At 44.8% G+C, this 20289-nt stretch overlaps 1 protein-coding gene across 1 annotated transcript in view; it reads right to left on the reverse strand.

Moving 5' to 3' along the window:
• Window positions 1–20289, reverse strand: part of COL6A3 (collagen, type VI, alpha 3) — a 97265-nt gene that overhangs the window by 67103 nt on the left and 9873 nt on the right. The window contains exons 2-4 of the mRNA XM_008586105.1: window positions 13719–13836; window positions 11594–12211; window positions 4625–5227 (exon numbers count right to left, since the gene is read on the reverse strand). Of these exons, the coding sequence (XP_008584327.1) occupies window positions 4625–5227; window positions 11594–12211; window positions 13719–13806 (1309 nt within the window). The 5' untranslated portion in view covers window positions 13807–13836. The remainder of the gene's footprint in view (window positions 1–4624; window positions 5228–11593; window positions 12212–13718; window positions 13837–20289) is intronic.

The raw sequence follows: 20289 nt of genomic DNA on the forward strand, positions 1-20289 counted from the left end.
CCTGCTTCTAATGCCACACCTGGCGTTAGGTCCGCTCCAGCACCTGCTTCTAATGCCACACCTGGCCTTAGGTCCACTCCAGCACCCGCTTCTAATGCCACACCTGGCCTTAGGTCCGCTCCAGCACCTGCTTCTAATGCCACACATGGCCTTAGGTCCGCACCAGCACCTGCTTCTAATGCCACACCTGGCCTTAGGTCTACACAAGCACCTGCTTCTAATGCCACACCTGGCCTTAGGTCCGCTCCAGCACCTGCTTCTAATGCCACACCTGGCCTTAGGTCCGCTCCAGCACCTGCTTCTAATGCCACACCTGGCCTTAGGTCCGCACCACCACCTGCTTCTAATGCCACACCTGGCCTTAGGTCCGCTCCAGCACCTGCTTCTAATGCCACACCTGGCCTTAGGTCCGCTCCAGCACCTGCTTCTAATGCCACGCCTGGCCTTAGGTCCACTCCAGCACCTGCTTCTAATGCCACACCTGGCCTCACCATAGATCAGACTGTCTCTGAAATCTCACCCATCCCACCCTCCCCCGGCTCCTCCCTCCTGGCCCGCCAGTGCTCCACGCTTCTCCAGCACATGCAGTCTCCCATCTGCTGACCCACACCCTTCCTCACTCTCACTCAACCCCTTTCTGGCTCCGCCTGTCCCTGTGCCCAGGCTCACTGCCTCTCTGACTGAGCACCCTCAGCTGCCTTGTCCCCATCCTTCCGTCCAATCCCCACCCGACAGAGCCTCCGCCCCGGGCCTCCCTCTCATCCACGCATCACGCAAGCAGCAGACGCTCCCGAGAAAATCCCACACCTGGTGCCTGCACTCCACACTGGGAATCCCCGCTCTGGGTCAAACGTGTCCCCTAAAATTTCATGTACTGGAAAGTCGACCCGCATTGTAACAGCGTTCAGAGGTGGGGAATCCAATATTTGAAAGGTGGGGCCTTTGAGAGGTGATTGGATCATGAGGACAGCCTTTGTGAAAGGACTAATCCATTCACAAAGGCAGAGTAAGGGGTGGTCACGGGCGTGGCTCTGATGGCTTTGTAAGGACAGCAAGTGACAAGGTTACGCTCTCTTGCTCAGCCCATGCTTACCATGTGACACCCTGGTCACCACAGGACTCTGCAGAGAGTTCCCACCCAGAAGAAGACCCTCACCAGATACGCCCCCGGACCTTGGACTTCCCAGCCTCAAAAACTTAAGAAATAAATTTGATTTCTTTATAAATTACCCAGTTTCGGGTATTCTGTTGTAAGCAACAGAAACAGACTAATAAAGCCCCAGACCGCACGTGGGTGACCCACTGCAGCCTGCCCTCCCACGACACTTCCCTGGGAAGTCTACTCTGCCGTTCTCCGGAACGGCTGTTCCGTAACTTTGCTCTCCGCTCAGTCCTCTTCCACAACCACTGCTGTGCGAGGAGCCACCTCCAGGTCACTGAGAACACAGAAGCCGTGGGAGGAGAGCCCATCTGCTCCCAGCCCCGGCCACCGCTGCCATGACGCTGCTCCTGCTCTGCCAGAGTTACCAGTGACCTCCGTGCTGGCCCAGTGATGCTCATGGCTTCACCCTCCCCGGCTTCCCAGCAGTCAGGGGCCAGTGACCTCTCCTCTCTGGTGACACCCTCCCCTCTCTTGACTCCCAGCTCCCCACACACTTGTGTCTCCCGCGTCGCCGTCTCCTCCTCCTCGGAGTCCTTTCCAAGACATTCCCCTCCTGACCCAGCTGTACTTTATAATTCCTCAAGGCTGCTCCCTGCGGCCTCTTCTCTTCTCTAGCCACTCTCTCTCCAGAATGCACCTCTCAAAGACCTCTCCTCTGAGCCCAGATGTGTGTGAGTCCCCGAATGCCTCCTGCTCTCCTCAGACTTAACACACCTACAGTAAAGCTGTGGACTCTCCCCCTAAACCAGTTGCTGCTCCAGCCTTCCCGTATCAGGTGAGACTGAACTCCAGTCTCCCGTCCCCCGTGCTCCCACGGTGCTGCCTGCTGATGGCTCTGCGGGGGGGGCCTGGCCCCTTGTGCTGTAGGGTCACCGTGCCTGCTGTTCCTTCTGCCTGGAACACTCTTCCCTCCGCTCTTTGTTTGCCTGTCTCCTTTCTGTCCTGAGGCTTCGCAGACTGACCTTCCCTCACCCTTTCTATCACAGCCCCGTTGAGTGCCTTCACATACTTACCACACTCTGGGAATATTTTGTTTGGCTGCTAGACCAGCAGCCACGTCTGTCTCATTTGCCAGTACTGTGTAGTGCTGGGCACAGTGTCTGGCACCTACCAGATAGTCAAGAATATTTGTTGAATATTTACAAGTTAATCACTAAGATTAAGGGTGATGTTTGTACACAAGGAGTTAAAACTCTATCTAGCTGGGGAAAATCTAAAATAAGGGCAATGAGCTGCCCATGTTAATAAAGAAGTTGAAACTTCTGGAACAGAACTATCTTCATCAAGCACAACTCCTTTGCCATAAATTCAAGAAATTGGAGCACAAAGAGTTTGCATGACCGGCCTAGAATCACATGGCTGGTCAACGTAAGAGCAGGGACAGTCTAGGCCTCCCATCCACAGTCATGATGTCCCCGTAGTGTTTACAAAGCATAGGGAAATAGTTTGCTTCCAAAAGTATGTAAGCCCAGAGAAACCCAGTGGCTGGAAATTTTCACTCAAGGTTTCCTTAATTGCCAGGATAGAAATAGGCGTAAGCAGCACAAAGCGCAGGGCGGGGGTCCGGCCGGGGTCCCCGGCGTGCGTTTCCACTGCTCTTCTCTGTCCATTCCCACTCAGGGCATTCTGCTCCAGGTTCTGACATCCCTGTTGGCTCACCTGAAGGATTCTGGTCAGTTCTATTGGCCATTGAGTGAGAGGAAAAGCCGGAAAACTGAATGAGGTGAAACGCAAGTGACACCGGACTGGCCTCTCTGACTCAAACACCTGCTGTGAAGGGCATTCTCCAGAAGGTAACTTTCACATGCACCTTTCTTACTGCACCACTAGGGCCCAGGGCCAACGTCTAAATTAAGTAGAGATGTCACAGTCCTGAGCTTTCATTTTATTTCAACTAAAGCTTGTTCGAAAGTCATTTGGAGGAAGTCTGAGCTGACTGTCTGGATGTTGGAAGCCTGGTGAGGAAAAGCAGTGACATTCGCTTCACATCTGTGCCATGACTAGAGCAGGTGGTCAGCCAAGTGCTACCAAGAAGAGGTCAGTTCCACAGGTGAGCAGATAAATATGTTTTTAACAAAGACTTTAAAATGCTCCACTCTTAACTTCACTCAATGGTATGTCTCCCCAAAAGGTTTACTTTTAAATTGTTGTCACTTCTTTTTCAGAGAAAATTCTACCCGAAGCCCCCATGATAAAATAGATGAAGCAGTCTTTTATTACGATACTTATTTTTTTAGACTCAGACTTGTAGCCTTTACTTACCAGGTTAGCAAATAAGAGCTGGGAAGATGTGTTATTCCACACAAGAAAAGTTAAATCATTGGCTGCAGATGAAACCCAGAGTCCTAACAAGCCTCAGCATTCACTCCCCAGTTATCAGCAAGCCCTACTGTGTGCCATACTCTGCTTAGGCGCTGGAAGGACAATGGGAAACAAGGCCTCGTATTCAAGGACTAACCTTGTTTGAGCATCCCAGTGCGTAAGCAACACCGGGAAGTGAGTTGGGAACTTCTGGAAATTGTTAGCATCCCACTGACCTAACCTAGATCATGAATTGATTCAGTCTGAAAAGTGACTCATGTCTCAGAAAACAGCTCATCAGGTGGAAGACTGCACTTCCAATGTTCCCACACATGCCTCCCATGTTTGCTACGTGTGTATTTATTATGTGACTTGACCAGTTTTATGTTCTGTAAGTGACTGCAATTGGCTGTTTTGCCAAAAGCCCTTCATTTGATTGTATATCATAATACTGCCACTCAAAAATATTACTTTTAAACTTGATAAGCACAGGGGGAAAACCTTTTCCTAAATGATCTATCAAGCGAGTGCACTGTTATTTCTTACCTTCAGAAGTGTGACTCGCAGTACCCCAGCACAATTGGACTTGCAGGCGACACTCTCACTCCTCTGTTGCTTTTGGGAAGAGACCCTACCTGTGTGCCCACTTCTAACCTGCTGACTTTTAGAAATCAATGCCATTATCACGGACTTGTAGGCGACACTCTCACTCCTCTGTTCCTTTTGGAAAGAGACCCTACCTGTGTGCCCACTTCTAACCTGCTGACTTTTAGAAATCAATGCCATTATCCTGGAGTAATTTTCTCAGAATTGTAACGAGCCCCTCACATCATTATTAGGATGACTGGATTATAAAAAGATGATACAATGATGTCTAATCATCTCAAAGTAACAATGCATTGAGTCAGCCTTCCAAGCACGTGTTGTCAAGAACTCGTACTCTGATAAGAGTTCTCCACTCACTCGCTGACCTTTAGCTTTTCCACACATCGCAGCAATCACAGACATCCCATCCAGGAGCTAGCTCGCCAGGGGAGGACCGCACTGTGGGTACTTACAGCTTCTTCTGAGGCGAGCCACTCGGGTGTCCACCTTACGTCTAAGGAAACCAACACACAGAACACCCCGCTCCCATATGGATGGTGAGAAGAGAATACATACCTTGGGTGACAATGGTTGGCGGTTGCAAGACAATGTGCCTTTGGGCCACGCCAACAAGGTACGGCAGTAATTGCTCCTGGAGGTCCCCAAAGCTACGGAATTCCGGGACAGTAAACACCAAGTTGTCATCGGTAGCTATGTGCTGCAGCTCTGCCCTGGAGGCGGCCTGGGCTCCGAGGCCAAACGAGAACACGCTAGCCTGCTTCAGCGCCACCACCCCGTCACGAATCTCGTCACTAGAAGGCCCAGCACTTATGAGGACCAGCACCTGGGGAACCCCTTCCTCCACTCGGCTGCCCCCTGCCCGGGTGAAGTGATTCTCCACTACAAAATCAAGGGCAAGGCCGATATTGGCCAACTCCCCACCAGCGAAGCCAAGGGCTTTCACTGCATCCAGAACCTGAGCCTTGGTGGAGTAGGTATCCAAGGAGAACATGGTTCTGGGTTCATCACTGTACTGGACCACCCCCACTCGGATCTGCTGAGTTCCAACTGAGAGTCTCTCAAGGAGATTTACAAGGAAGTCACGAAGGAGTGCGAAATGGACACTTCCGGTGTTGTTTGATCCATCAATAAGGAAAATAATGTCAGCAGAGTCTTGTGCTTTAAAAGAAAGAAACGCAAAAAACGTGAAAGCGTTAAGACACGTGATCACATGCATTGTTCGGCGTTCTGACATGTTTCTTTGGAAACCAATAAGAAACACGAAATACAGACAAATGAAACAGTGTTGATTAAGGAACGTGAAAATCTCTTTCAGTTCTGCATTCTGAATGGATACAAGGCAACTTCTCCAAAATTGTGATGTATAATAGGGGCATTTGCATCAAATTTTCATTTGTGTTATCTTTGGAGCTCAATTCCAAAACACTCATATTCACCTTTCTAAGGGAGAAACCTTGGGTACATATTCTGGAAATATCTACTAAATTTGAAAGGAAATGCAGTTGCATGGGATTGTGGATTAGCCTTATCTACGAGAAAACATAAATGAGTAGATTAACGAAAATCCAAAGGTGAGTTCTAATTTTGGACATTTCTCCAGCCCCTGCACACAATTATAAGAATTTTTTGTAGCAATCCACAGCTGCAAAGCAGAATCTCAGATTCACAGTCTGGTGACTCATCACCCAGTGTGTTGCTTGCTTGATTCCTTTGAGCAATGATTATTTCTTCTTTTTTTCTTTACAAATCAAAATGGCTGAGCAACTTTGTGAATCAGAACTCAAACGACGTTTAAAGTTTTAAAGCATTTAAAAATAGTTGGATGAATTTTTGATGTGATTTTCTTTTCTCACATGATGTTTAGTTGTATGAAACTCAGCTTCAGGTTGGGACTGGGCTAGATGCTTTTTGCATTTATTTTTGCCGTTGCCTCTATATTCAGTCATATAATGCAGAACAATGTTAAGCAGAGTGATATGGAACCAGTCATGACATAATTATCCAACCATATTTTTATGACATCCTAAACTAATTACCTAGCAGGACCATAAGCATCCAATAAACCCTTAGTCATAATTAGCTCTGGAGTTATACAAAGGACATAAAAGGCAGACTAAGACCTCCTTTCTCCCCATAATGGCAATGATGAAATTTCCATTCTGTTATTGAGAATGGGAGTTACACAGAAACACTGAGCGAGGAATAGTGATCAATAAACCTACAAACCAGAGCAGAGTATTTCAAAGTCTCAGCTAGAACATTTAAATCACACTGATTTAAACCAGAGGAAAAGCAAAATTAGTAAATGTTTTTAATAACTTAAGTGTATGTTAGGGACAGGAAGAGATTTCATGTGCATATATACGATATTCATAATCTATCCCACATCTATTTATATGAGATTCCAGAAAGCTCCATTTGGGGTAAAATTGTAATATTACGTGTAAGACCATTCATTCTGATTTTATCATGACAGTGAACATTTTATGTTTAAAATTAATTTTCGTCGTGCCAGCAAAATTGTTTTTTATTCTCACTATGGAAAAGGATGCAAATTTTGTCTCATAAAATTGAAGAATTTCGTGCTCATGAAACTACATTCTTGTCCAAGCGCTCCCACTGTGTAAGCAGCTGCAACAGGGATTGCTGGAGTTGAAGCTGCTCTCTCTCTTCCCTTATACACACCAAAGCCCCTGACAACATTCATGCAGATTAGTTTTTTGCAGAGGGAAATATATTATCTTGGAAATATTGCTATCACAGTCATTCTTATATAACAAGAAGGATAATTATTTTGCTACAATAATTAAGATCTCGTGTTTTAATAATTGTCACACAAAAGTATCAAATAAGACTGGGAATTTATTTAGAACTCCAAAGTATTTGCCACTCTTCAGCCAAAATGTAGGATTTCTAAAGGATCTCTAGGAGGGCGTGGTGTCAGTATTAATTATATAGCAGGCCATAAAAATGGGCCACATCATCATATAAGACAGAGGCTCTGCAAATTTTGTCTCACACAAAATTCTTCTGCATTTCCCAGGCCTAAATCTATGCCCCAAAGGACCGGGGAGGGTTTGCCATTTACTCAGTATATTGTGACATTTAGAATAAGGACTAACTATAATCAATAGGGACAATTTTTTAAAATGATACATAAGTCATAAGATGACACTATTCCTTCTTCATTTATCACTTACTTTTTGGTTGCAATTTATAAAAGCGTAAATAAAATAAATGAACCTGAGGGAAAATCCTTGAATATTTCTCTTCTAAAAGTCTGAACATCTACAGCAGCAGGTCATAGAAAAATGTTGGATAATTTGTCATCACTGAATAAAACACATTGTCCTCTTACACACACAATAACGGGACACACAAGAGCATGCTTTGTTATCCGGGAGAGCCAAAGCCTCAACTAGGCACAGGAGCCGTGGGTTCTGGTGTACAGCCAGGCAAACCGACTACCAATACTAATTCTAAGAGTAATCAGATCTATCCGAAATTTTAAAATTTAGAAGTTGTCTGGTTTTTTGCTTTTATGGCTCACATATCACACCGTCTGTGGTGTTTTCTATGGAAAAGTGTCAGAATGTTCAACAAAAAATCTCAGGCCCCTTCAATAGCACTGGAAATGCTGTTTTCCTGAGCCTGTTGCTGTGGGCACAACGCCTTTCTCAGTTCATGGGATGCTCCCTTCTGTTCAGAAGAAAAAATTGCATGCTTGTTTCCTAGGCAAATCAAAAAACTGTAGATATGTTTCAGGAATTTTTAAAAGTTTATATTTTGCAGAGAAAAGAAAGCTCATGAGGAAACCACCACTACCACCTTTAGCTTTCGTTTCACAATGAAGGTTTTGGATCTTAGTTACATCCACCTTTAAAAGGATGATAAAGGGGCTTTTAAAAACACAACCATGAGAACTGGATTATCTGAGCAGAGTTCATTCAGAAGTGGTGATCCTCAGCATTCTCTACATAGACATGTTTTATAATCAAGAACACTCTGTGGGGAAAAGTTACTTCATAGACAGGTAATGAGAAGAAAATGTCTAACTTATTAGCAATGTCTGTAACGCCCTCCTGACTGCCTTTCCCAAAGCCTATAAGCAGAGACTTACTATCATTATTTTTTTTTTGCCATGGAACATGCAGTGGGACATGGTACTAGAATAATTGCAGAGTGAAGTTAATTAGAAAAGACAACATAAATAGATTAATATTCCACCCTGGTGCTGCTAGTGGCTTGGACACTAGAAGACAGAGATGTTTTCTGGGCATAAAAACAAAGGTTTTATCATCTGTGTGGAAGTACACGATGTTGATAGGCACCTTTAGCATTTGCTATGGTAATTTCATTGTGTTTCCATTTATGTGATGATTAAGCATAAAGGCAAACTCATCTTTTCCTTTCCATGGTTTGCCAAAACATCAATGAAAACATGCCCCATTTCTCTATTGATCCCCTTTACTGTTTTTTGGCATGTCTTTGATATTATCCCTATATTTAAAACTGTGATGGATCAGTGAATTATTGATACTAGAACTATTGCAGCCAATAGAGAAGGTCATTGTATGCTCCCGTCATTTCTTTGTAACTGGAGGGCTGGGTTTGGGGTGCTCCTGAGGACCCCCTCCTTTTCCTGTAATCTGGCAGCATCAACACCTGCGCCATAATGCCAGAGGTGAAGCCCATCATTTGGAAGCAGGGAACGCTCTTCAGTGCCACGGGTAAATAACCAGACTGTCTCTCACTCCTTTCTATTGAGAAGTAGACCCAGCAGTAAGGGCATTAGCACTCCCGCACATCAAAATCGGAATCATGGGTTACCATTGGGGAAACCATTTTATGGACAACCTTCTGAGACACGTGGGGTTGGTTAGCTCTGAAACCCTTCTCTTACCCAAGCTCTGCCTGCCCAAGCCAGCCACTTCCTCTCTTCTGACATCCAATCCTCTCCCTCCCTGCCCCCTGCTTTCTGAATCCCTGTTATGAAAAACTCATGTCTGGCACTGCTTCCGCCGTGACTCGGCTCACAACCCAGAAGAGTCTGCCTTTTCTCTAGCCACCTCCTGCTCTGTCTGCCCTTCCTTAGGTCCCTCTTACATGCTTTTTAGATTGCTTGATTTATGCCTCAAAGCCTCAACTCTTTCTTCTTCCTGCTGCATCTGCCATCTTGAATTAACAAGAGACTGACTTTTCACTGGTCACCTTCCTTCCTGTCTCCTGTCTCTGCAACCCTCTTGGTGGTAACCACTTTCAGAAGCTCAGTAGAAAAGCTGCCCATAACTTGCTTCCCATGATTCTTTCCTCCATGCTGTGCATGCCCACCTGGGCCCAGTTGCTCATTCACTCTTCCTTCATTCAAAGAATTATCCACTTCCTCATTGCAGCTAAGTACACTGAACAGGTTCTCCAACATTCCTAACTGATTACAGTTACATCGTGCTCCACCTCTGTCCACACTGCATGCTCTGTGGTCATGTCCAGAGATGTTCACGTCTATGTGGATAACCCTTCAGAGCTCCGGCCTCTCAGGTCTTCAACTTCCTCACCCCTAGTGGCCCTCTGCCTGTTGCCCCTGCACATGTGAATGCCACATGGGAGCAACTCTTGGATCTCTTCCAGGCTCACGATCTGCCCTCAGAATCTCCCTCTCTGTAGGCCGGCAGTGTCCCCTGCTTACACGCTCAGCTGCCTCTAGGGCTCTTCTGCCTCCTGCTGGCCCATTCCTGCTCTCATCTGCTTCCCCACCCAGCCAGGACTCCATGGTGTGCTATTTCAGGGATTGACTAGCTAACACTCTGGATTTCCTTTCTGAGCACAGTTTCTTCTTTCCTCTCTGTCATTCCCTCTTTGCAAGTTCCAAATCCAGTAGCTCCTTTGATTCCAGGAGAGCATGAGACACCTGCAGAAAGTCAGGGTCCACACTAATGGAGAGGACTGCAGGCTGGGGATTGCTGACAATGGCTGGATGACACTGCAACTCGGTGGCTGCTTCATGAGCATTTGTGACCTCCTTGTCACAGCCCTGCAGCAACTGCTCAAAAATAAGTCCAATCTCTCCAAGCTCCCAAACCCTACCACCACCACCACCACCCCTTCGGCATCTCCTTTGTTGAGGTGACTGAAGCCAACTCACCTTGAATTCTCTCAACTTCCCTCCTGGCCACCTCACAATCTGAAAAACACAGCCCCTTTCTCTTCCCTTCGCTCTGCCTCAGAGGACAGGCATCTCTCCTTTCTGGAGCTCATCTCTCCCTCGACTCCTCCCTAACTCCCTGTCCCTCCTACCCAAAACTCTGCTATCAACTGACAAGTGGCTGCAGACTCGTTCTCTGACAAAGGGAGGTCCCTCTACCCTGCCCATCACAGATGTGTAAGCCTAGCTCTGGGCACTCATCAGAACTGCTATGGTACGGTACATCCTGAATTCTCCTCATCAAATCTCTTCCCCTTCGATCCTTCAGGTGCTTAGCCCTGGAAGGAGAGCTAATGGGCTTGCTGCTTAAATTACTTGTTGGCCAGTTAGCTCCGTAACTGTCACCGTGCAGCAACATGTCAATACAATGTGCATGTGGCATCGATACCTCCAGAGTGGCCCTGATGAGGGCTGTTAGAACTAGAAGCATCTCTGTGGGCTCAGCCATGGTTTTGGCTGGAGGAGGAGGAAGACCAGACCCACAGCCAAGACACGAAGCCTCCAGCTCTGGCTCTTTTACTGACTGCATGTCACATACCCACCAGGGCTCAATTTCTTCAAAATACACTTGGGCTGTATCACATCTAAGATTTCTTGTAATTCTATTAGTTATCTGAAATAAATTCCATACGGCAGCAGAAAGGAGGTCTCTGCTCTTCCACTAGACACAAAAGTGGATGTCATCTTTCGCCTCTCAGCTCACACCCTTTCCAACATGGAGCGTTCACTAAAGGAAACAGGCCTTCTACTCCAACAGCAGAGGGGAGGCAGTTTTATTAGATGCCTATCTAGCCAGGTGGAGGCTTTACTTCCGTCTCAGCTCACACCCTTTCCAACACGGAGCGTTCACTAAAGGAAACAGGCCTTCTATTCCAACAGCAGAGGGGAGGCAGTTTTATTAGATGCCTATCTAGCCAGGTGGAGGCTTTACTTTCTAAGGAAGGTAAAAACATCTCTTATGGGATCATAAGGTCAAAACATGTTTTTGTTGTTATTTTGAAGTTTTTTGGGGGGCTGGCTGGTACAGGGATTGAACCCTGGACACCAACTGAGCTAACCAGTCAGCCACAGAATGTACTTTTTTAGAGTTGAGATATTAGTTGTTTCATAAACAAAGACCTCCTCCCGGATGTAGGTGAATGCTCTACCAGAGGAGACTGTAGAAGAACGTACAAACCTTTGTTTTTAAACCTGCGAATAGTCATCTCTTCTCTAATCCGCCCACATCTCTTAGCCACAGCGTTGATTCAAGGCCAGCAGGTTGCCAAGCTCATCTCCACAGAACAGCAGAGCAGGGAGCAGCTTGGCAATGTCACCATTACCTGTGATGTCTTTAAGGCTTTCCGTGTCCCCAGCCCTTTCTGGACTCACGGATGAATGCACACAGGACACTAAGTTTCCTACTATGTCATGAAGGGAGGTAAAATTCTCTAGGTTGAAAACATGCATATTGAGTGGTTCACTTGCTATTTCTTTTAAGGCTCCTTCATCTGCATCCTCAACTCCAACTGCAAACACGTTAACGCCAGCAGATTTAAGTCCCGCTGAGGGCAGGGTGAGGCCGCCCTCCGAGTGTCCATCGGTCAACACTACGATAACCTGAGGGACTCCATCACTGGCCCGGCTTCCAGCAGCCTCAGACAGGTGATTTTGAATTACGTATTCTAATCCTTTTCCAGTCTCATTGCTTCCCCCAATATAAGACATGTTGGAAATATGGGAAAGGACTTCTTGTTTAGTGTGATACGTATTTAACAGGAACTCGGTATGTGGGTTTCCGTTGAACTGGACCAGGGCAAAATGGAAATCATTTTCTCCCACAGCTAAAGATTGTATAACATCATACAGAAACTCTCGAACAAGTTGGAAATGTTCCTTTCCAATGCTCCAAGAGGAATCCACTAGAAATATTATATCGGCAGCAGCACCATTTTTGACATCTTTAAAAAAAGACATTGGTTTAGATTTTTCTACTGTTCAAACAATTACTTCCTATCAGTGCAAAACCTTCCTAGACAAACTCAGTTGACACTGTGCTGTCACTAAATAATTGACACCTCTCTTGCAATATAGCCAGCTAGCCTGACTTACCTGAGAAGCAGGGACCTGGGCACCTGGACTCAACAGCTGCTAGTGCCCAGGCATTAGCCCCAGTTCTGTACTCAGTGACCACCACTCATGGGCCAGTGGCATGCTCCAGAAAGGGGATATTCCCTGGGTGTCTTTTAACTCAGGCATGATTCACTGTGGCAGTGTGAGCCCCAAGACCCACCTGTTGGGGCCAGAAGGATGCCTAATGCCAGATAACCAAGCGTCATCTTACACATTTATTCTTCAGTTTGGGATATGAAATTGGGCCTTGACAATTAGGAAAAGTGAAACCTACTACTGTTTTACATTTATTAACTGCCAACACTTTGTGTAATTCGCAAGAAAAATCAATGTAATAAATACAGCTTCTTTAAGTGAGGAAGACCCGTTTAAGTGCAGAGAAGGGAAGAGTCTCATTTTTCCCAGATTTTTATGAGCATGAAGAAAGGTACTCTAACTAGTTACTACATATATTTCAGGGCCCCCCAAAAAATCTTCATAGATGTTGAACACAATTTATCTCATTCACAGATGAATCCAGATCTCTCTCAAGGGGTATCAGGCCAGCCGTGGCACGGGAGGTGCACTCAGCCGCTGTGGCCCAGGCAGGTTCCTGGACTCTACTTACCTCGGGCAGACCTGATGCCCCAATCCACATTCCTCTTCCACCAAGGTGGCACTAGCCACCCCTCCATCTAAGAGCACCCTGGCCTCGTGGGAGAATCCCGGTCAGGGGCCCAGCTCTCCAGGCAAAGGAGAAGGGAGACCCAAGACGATCCTTCCCAACTTGCAATGCATGAAGGATTTCTGGCTTTTCTAAAACTCTGAAAGCAAATTCTGAATAGGATTTATTAGCATCTATAGTTTTAAAATCGTTTTTGGAAACAGATTTTTTAAAGATCCAATGATTCTAGATGAAAAAATATCTTTGTCTAGAATTAGAGAGAGAGTGATCTTTGTTTTTGGCTTTTTTAGGAAAATTAATTTTTACTTTCAATAATTGTCTTCTCCCTATTTTATGTGCTCAGAGACCAGCCAATGACAGAAATGTGGAAAATCTCTTTGGATGGGGAAACATTCAAGATCCAAACTTTCCGCTTACACCCAATGTGAAAACAAACCACTTTCAAACCAACTCCAAGATATCAAACCCAAGTTTTAGTAAAAATAACTCATCTCGCACTGGATAAAGCATATCTGAAAAGGTCTATAAACTAAATGAATATCCTATAATAAATGGCTTAGCTATCTCTTAAAGACATATCTAAGCTCTATATCAACCTCATGAGGTCTAAGATATAAAATCAAAAAATGCTATTTACTTTTTATAAAACTAAGGATGTTTCTGGATCTTACCTGCTTGTTGTTGGCCATGAGTCATGGAAAAGCCTGAGAGAAAGAGGCACAAGACGGCCACTAAGGGCAGGTGCCGGTGTTTCCTCATTTTGAATTTGTCTGAGCACCAAGTGTGAACCTAAAAGAGAAAAGAGGGCAGAGGGGAATGATCCATTTCTGACTCTCACGCTGCATAATCCCTCAAAATCCCATGCGCTCTGTGTCCTGTGTAGACTTGCAAGGGGGCTTAGTATCTGACTCACTCTTCAGACCAGCAGCAAAAGGAGAGATGATAAATAGGTGGGTAGACAGGTTAGATGGATGCACACATACGTGCATAAAAATAGACGGAGAATACACACCCATATACATGACTATAGACATACACAAACAGGAGAAAGAGAGAGAGAAAGAAAGGAGAGGGAAAGAGGGGTGAAGGGAGACAGGGAGGGAAGGAGGTCGGTGAATGAGAGTTGGAGGAGACGCAGACAGAGGCAGCTTCCTGGCTAGGAGCCCTCTGACCTTTGCAGTTAGCAGGACATAGATCACCCTGTGACAGAGCCACTCACTTTCCTAGCTGGACCTTCTGAAACACACTTGAAAGAACACAATTTTTTTTAAATGGACATTCATAATGGTTTCTCGACAATCGGAAGATATTTTCTTTCTTTGTTCAAATTACTAACTAATGAACCAAGGATTTATCCCTTTTATGAAAAGCAGTTTCTTTTTTTTTGTTTGTTTTTTGTTTTTTAAAAAAGATGACCGGTAAGGGGATCTTAACCCTTGGGAAGATATTTTCTTTCTTTGTTCAAATTACTAACTAATGAACCAAGGATTTATCCCTTTTATGAAAAGCAGTTTCTTTTTTTTTTGTTTGTTTTTTGTTTTTTAAAAAAGATGACCGGTAAGGGGATCTTAACCCTTGACTTGGTGTTGTCAGCACCACGCTCAGCCAGTGAGCGAACCGGCCATCCCCATATGGGATCCGAACCCGTGGCCTTGGTGTTGTCAGCACCGCACTCTCCCGAGTGAGCCACAGGCCGGCCCTGAAAAGTAGTTTTGATTAAACATATAAATGAAAATCTTTGGCTCTAGTGACTGTATTACTTTGGCCACAGTTAAAAAAACTATGGAATTACCTTTTTTTTTTGGCTCCCAAATTGAAGCAGACAGCAATTTGGAAACAGCATATTAGAATGGAAGAGGGTCAGGAGCAAAAACTCTTAGGCACCAAGAGTGGCAGGTTTATGACACCCCACTTAAGTTTGTAAATCATGTTTAAAGGAATCTCAGAGGAAAGCTTCAGTTCATGGAGAGAACAGGCTTTGCCCAAATTACATCATGTGCAAACCCAACCACAGCAGCTAGGGCTATTTCAAACCCTGCTTTTGTTCTCTATTAATACTTAGCACTTTTCCTCCAAGGAAAACCTGCCATATGCCAACCTCCAGTCTCACAATGGAACAAGCCCAGGGAGAATTAGCAAGACTGCGAAGCCAGACCTGAGGGTTAACTGCTGTGCTGCACTGTCTCCCACGCCCATGTACCAGCTGGTGGCTGCAAACACGACTTCCAGCCAGCCAAGTTCACTTTCACATGGGCTCAGCAGCCTGTGTCATCAGACCTTTTTCCTGCCACCAACACCTTCTCTACCCACCCCAAACCTTCCAGTCAGCCTCTTCACCCTCCAGTCCCCAATCCAATGAGACCAGCTTGGGGACTGGGGTCCTCCCTAAGACCCCTCCAGAGAGCTGGCCTAAGTCTTTCTGTCCAGGCTAAAGCCCCCTTGCCAGGACAGCACCTCGTTTCTCCTCCCGTTTGCCCAAGGCTCTGTTTCCCCTTCCCCACTTTTCTTAGGCTGCAGCCGGGCTGCAACAGGATTCCGTGCTCAGAAGGGCTTCATGCCTGAGCTGGGGCTTTTCTGTTGCTGTCTTGGACTTCTTAATAACTTTTGGACAAGGGACCCCTCCTTTTCATTTTTCTCTGGTCCTGCAAATTACGTAGCTGGTCTTGTCTGCAGCCATGCCTGTCAGTCATTCTTCTTGCCTAGACGGGTCGGGGGTTCCCTGATCAGGGGTTCTCTGGTCAGGGGTCTGGGTAACAGTACTGGGGAAGATGGGGCATTGGCAACACCAGTAGGTCAGACTGTCACCAAACCAGTGTCTTCGATGTCGTGTTATCAAAAGTCATTCAGCATCTACCATGTGTCCATTGCTGTTTTTCATAATTTATCTCATTTATCTTTGTATTTTCCTGCTAGTAGATGCTGACCCCCATGCTTATGGTGAAGAAATTAAAATTTTTCTCTCCATGAAAACTTCATGATTCCATGACAACATGTCAATAAGGTTCACAGCCTGAATTTGGGCTTTTCAGAAACTAGAAAAAGAGCCAGCGATGTTGGGGAAAGACAAGATGCTAGGAGTCAGAGAAACCTGGATCCTGGATCACCACACCCTGCCTTGGGCAGTTCACTTAATTGCCAAAGCCTCAGTTTCCTCACCTCTAACATGGAAACAATAATAATAATAACAGGAATAGCACCTCTCTTTCCAGCCTTCTGGGAGGACTGTACGGTGGGCTGCTTGTTAAATGCCTGACACAGAAGGCTAGTAAGTGAATTATAACTACCATTCTCCTCCAAGGTGGGTTTTGTCAGCATTTCCCAAGGTATATTCTATGGAACTCTCATTCCATGAAAAGTTCTAAGGGGAAAAAGGAAGGCGTTCCACACGCTACAGAGCTTGGGAATCGCTGAATACAAAACCTTCTTCTGGAACGGTTGCAACGCAAATTAACATACAGCAGCTCTGAGAAGTAAAGAAACCTGTCGTGTTTTATTTAATCCAGAATTTCCAAAACATACATTTCATAACACCTTTTTTCGATAATGGCTATTCACTCCCCATGAAACAAGCTGCACACACTGGGGGCAACGGGCTATTCATGTCTGCGTCTGATTTGGGTAAGTCCTTGCTACTCTGAAGCACCAGCTAAAGGCTTCTTCACCTGCCTAGGTCTTCACTGGACCCAGGTCGCCGGGGTTTGCAGATGTCTGTTCTCTTGGACTCCACTGACTACGAGTGGGGATCCATGTCTTTTGACAGTGGATCCCCAGTAACAAGTAAGAGGGTTGAAATGTGTAGATGACCAAAGTCTTCCCCAAAGAGGCCCAGGGGAGGGGCCAGAGTCAATCTCATCAGCAGCATGGACTTCCATGGCACTAGTTAATGTTGCCAATTATTTTTTCTTTTCCTGAGTTTCAGGAAGAACTACTGGATATTGGAAATGATATTGTACAAATTACAGTTAATTGGGAAATCCCATTTGGTTCAGGATATTGGGTAATCATCATGATTTATATTTCACTGTTAGGGTATGAATGTTCAAAAGAAGGCTTTGTAGTGAATTACAACGTGTAAAGGCATTCAGCATCAGTGTGAATGAAAATCAAACTACAAAACATTGCTGAAAGAAATTAAAGAAGATACAAATAAGTGGAAAGGCATCCCATGTTCATGGATTTGAATATTTATATTGCTAAAATGTTCATTCTACCCAAAGCAATCTACAAATTTAATGCAATCCCTACCAAAATCCCAATGGATGTTTTTGCAGAAATAGAAAAAAATACTTAAAATCCACATGAAATCTCAAAGGACCATGAATAGCCAAAGCAATAATGAGGAAAAAAAGCAGAGCTGGAGACCTCACACTTCCTGATTGCAAAACATATGAAAAAGTTATCAAGTAATCCAAGCAGTATGACACTGGCATAAAGACAGACATTTAGACAAGTGGAACAGAATAGAGAGCCCAGAAATAAATTCATAAATAAGATCATAAAAATGATCTTCAATAAGGGGGCCAAAGCTGCACAATGGAGAAAGGACAGTCTCTTAAACAAATAGTGTTGTGAAAACCGGGTATTCACGTGCAAAACAGAGTGAAGTTGAGCCCTTACCTTATATGATATACAAAAATTAACTCAAAATGAATTAAAGACCTAACTGTGAGACCTGAAATTATAAAAGTCCTAAAAGAAAACGTAGGGGAAATATTCATGACATTGGATTTAGCAATGATTTCATGGATATAACGCCAAAAGCACAGGAAACAGGAGCAAGAACAGACAAATGGGACCACATCAAGATTAAGAACTTCTGCACAGCAAAGGAAAGAATCAACAGAATAAATAGGCAACCTATGAAATGGAAGAAATACTTGCATATCATATATCTGTTGAGGGGGTAATAACCAGAATATGTAAAAAAAAAAAAGTCCTACAACTCAACAACAACAACAAAATAATCTGATTTTTAAAATGGGTAAGGGACTTGAATAGACATTTCTCCAAAGAAGATATAGAAATGGCCAACAAGTATATGAAAAGATGCTCAACATCATTAGTCAATAAAGAAATGCAGGTCAAGACCATAATGAGATATGACCTCACACCCATTAAGATGGCCACTATCAAAAAAATTTTTAAAAAGTAAGTGTTCATGAGGATGTGGAGAAATTATAACACCTGTGCACTGTTAGTGGAACTATAAAGTGGTGTAGCTGCTATAGAAAATAGTATGAAGGTTCCTCAAAAAATTAAAAACAGAATTACTGTATGATCCAGCAAACCCACTTCTGGGTATTTGTCCAAAAGAATTGAAAATAGAATGTCAAAGAGATATTTGCACACCCATGTTCATTTCAGCATTATTCATAATATCCAAGAGCTGGAAACAACCTAAATGTCCATCAACAGATACTAGATAAAGAAAATGTGGTATACGGATACAATGAAATATTACTCCTACTTTAAAAAGAAGGAAATCCTGTTATATGCTGTAACATGGATGGGATCTTGAGGACATTACGCTAAGTGAAATAAGCCAGTCACAAAAAGACAAGCACTACATGATTCCACATATGTCAGGTACCTAAAGTAGTCAAACTCTTAGAAACAGAAGGCAGAATGGTGGTTGCCAGTTGAGGGGATGAGAACTGGGGAGTTGCTTTTCAATAAACGTAGAGTTTTAGTTTCTAGATATTTGTTGCACAACGAGGTACATATAGTTAATGCTACTGTACTGTACACTTAAAAACGGTTAAGATGGTAAATTGTGTGTTACGGTGCTTTTCACCACAATAAAATAAATAAAAAGAAGTGAGGACAGGAAAACCGCCTGCCAGTTTTCAGAAGCAAGGGTGACTACGCACTCCTATAATGTGGCCATCCATTTACCCGGAACGATGTAAGTGTGGCATCTCTTTTTTGAGGTATGACAGAGTTTAAGAACCAAAAGGGGGAAACAGTATAACTAAATGTCTTCTTAAAGCATGTATATGTGTCCCAGTATTCAATTAACATGCAATCCATCCATGCTGAATAACGTCTGGAAAAGAGGAAAGAGAAAAGTACACAGCACGCACGATGCGGGGGAGGAAGGCCTGGGTCTATGAAGGTGAAAAAGAATCTGATGTGAACACTCAGACCTGGCGCGAGTCACTTCTGCCCTCTATATATCTTTTTTTTTTTTCATTTTATTTTATTTTATTTTATTATTGGTTATGAATATTCATGAGATACAAAGCTGATTGTCACCCCTTGTGCCCATGATGTGGGGCCAGATTCCTATCGGCTGTATATCCATGACCACAAATTGCATTTGTACCCCGTGTCCCCCACCCAATTATCCCCAACCTCCCTCTCCCTCCCCTACTCCACTTTGTAGCCCATAGGATGTTCTCTCCTCTGCAAGTCCAACGCATCATTGTGGTCTTTCTTTCCTTCCTTCCTTTCTCTCTTTGCTCCCACATGTGAGTGAGCACATGCGGTATTTATCCCTCTGTGCTTTGCTTATTTCACTCAACATAAGTTTCTCCAGGTTCATCCATGTCTTTGCAAATGGGAGAATTTCATTCTTGTTTATGGCAGAGTAGTATTCCATGGTGTATATATACCACAGTTTCCTTATCCAGTCATCTGTTGATGGACATGTAGGTTGGTTCCATGTCTTGGCGATTGTGAACAGAGCTGTGATGAACATGGGAGTGCGGGTATCCCTTCTGCTCAGTATCCTCTGATCTATGAAACCGGCTCCACCAAAGGCCTACACTTTTGTATCTCTTGCCTAACCCTGTCCTGCCATGGGTGCCCCACGGCCCTGTGATTCTGCTCACGGCTGTCCATCGTGTGATGCCATAACGTATGTTCTCCCCACACAGCTAGTGCAGCTGGAGATAAGTGTGCTCCAGCGTTCCCAGCTTGCCCTTTAAGACTGACAGTGGAGGCAAGTCTGGCTGCCTGATCAGTGATGTGCCATGAAGGAGGCAGGGGACTAGCATCCAAGTGGACCTCTTAGCAAGACGGCAGGGAAGGCCACCGAGAGCAAAGGAACAGCTCCTTATTGAGGCTGCCAGCCAAGGACAGGTGTGAAGTGTGAGCAGGGAAGACCTGAAGCTCAGTCCCATAGATCAGCCATTAAATCCCTCCTGCCTGAGCCCAGGCAGAGAGAGGAGCTGATGTCCAAATCTGGCAGCCCATCTATGAGGACAAGCCGGACACAGCGTGTGGGCCCTAGGCCTGGCC

This window comes from Galeopterus variegatus, unplaced genomic scaffold (genome assembly GCF_000696425.1).
Source record: "Galeopterus variegatus unplaced genomic scaffold, G_variegatus-3.0.2 Scaffold3830, whole genome shotgun sequence".
Taxonomy (NCBI): domain Eukaryota; kingdom Metazoa; phylum Chordata; class Mammalia; order Dermoptera; family Cynocephalidae; genus Galeopterus; species Galeopterus variegatus.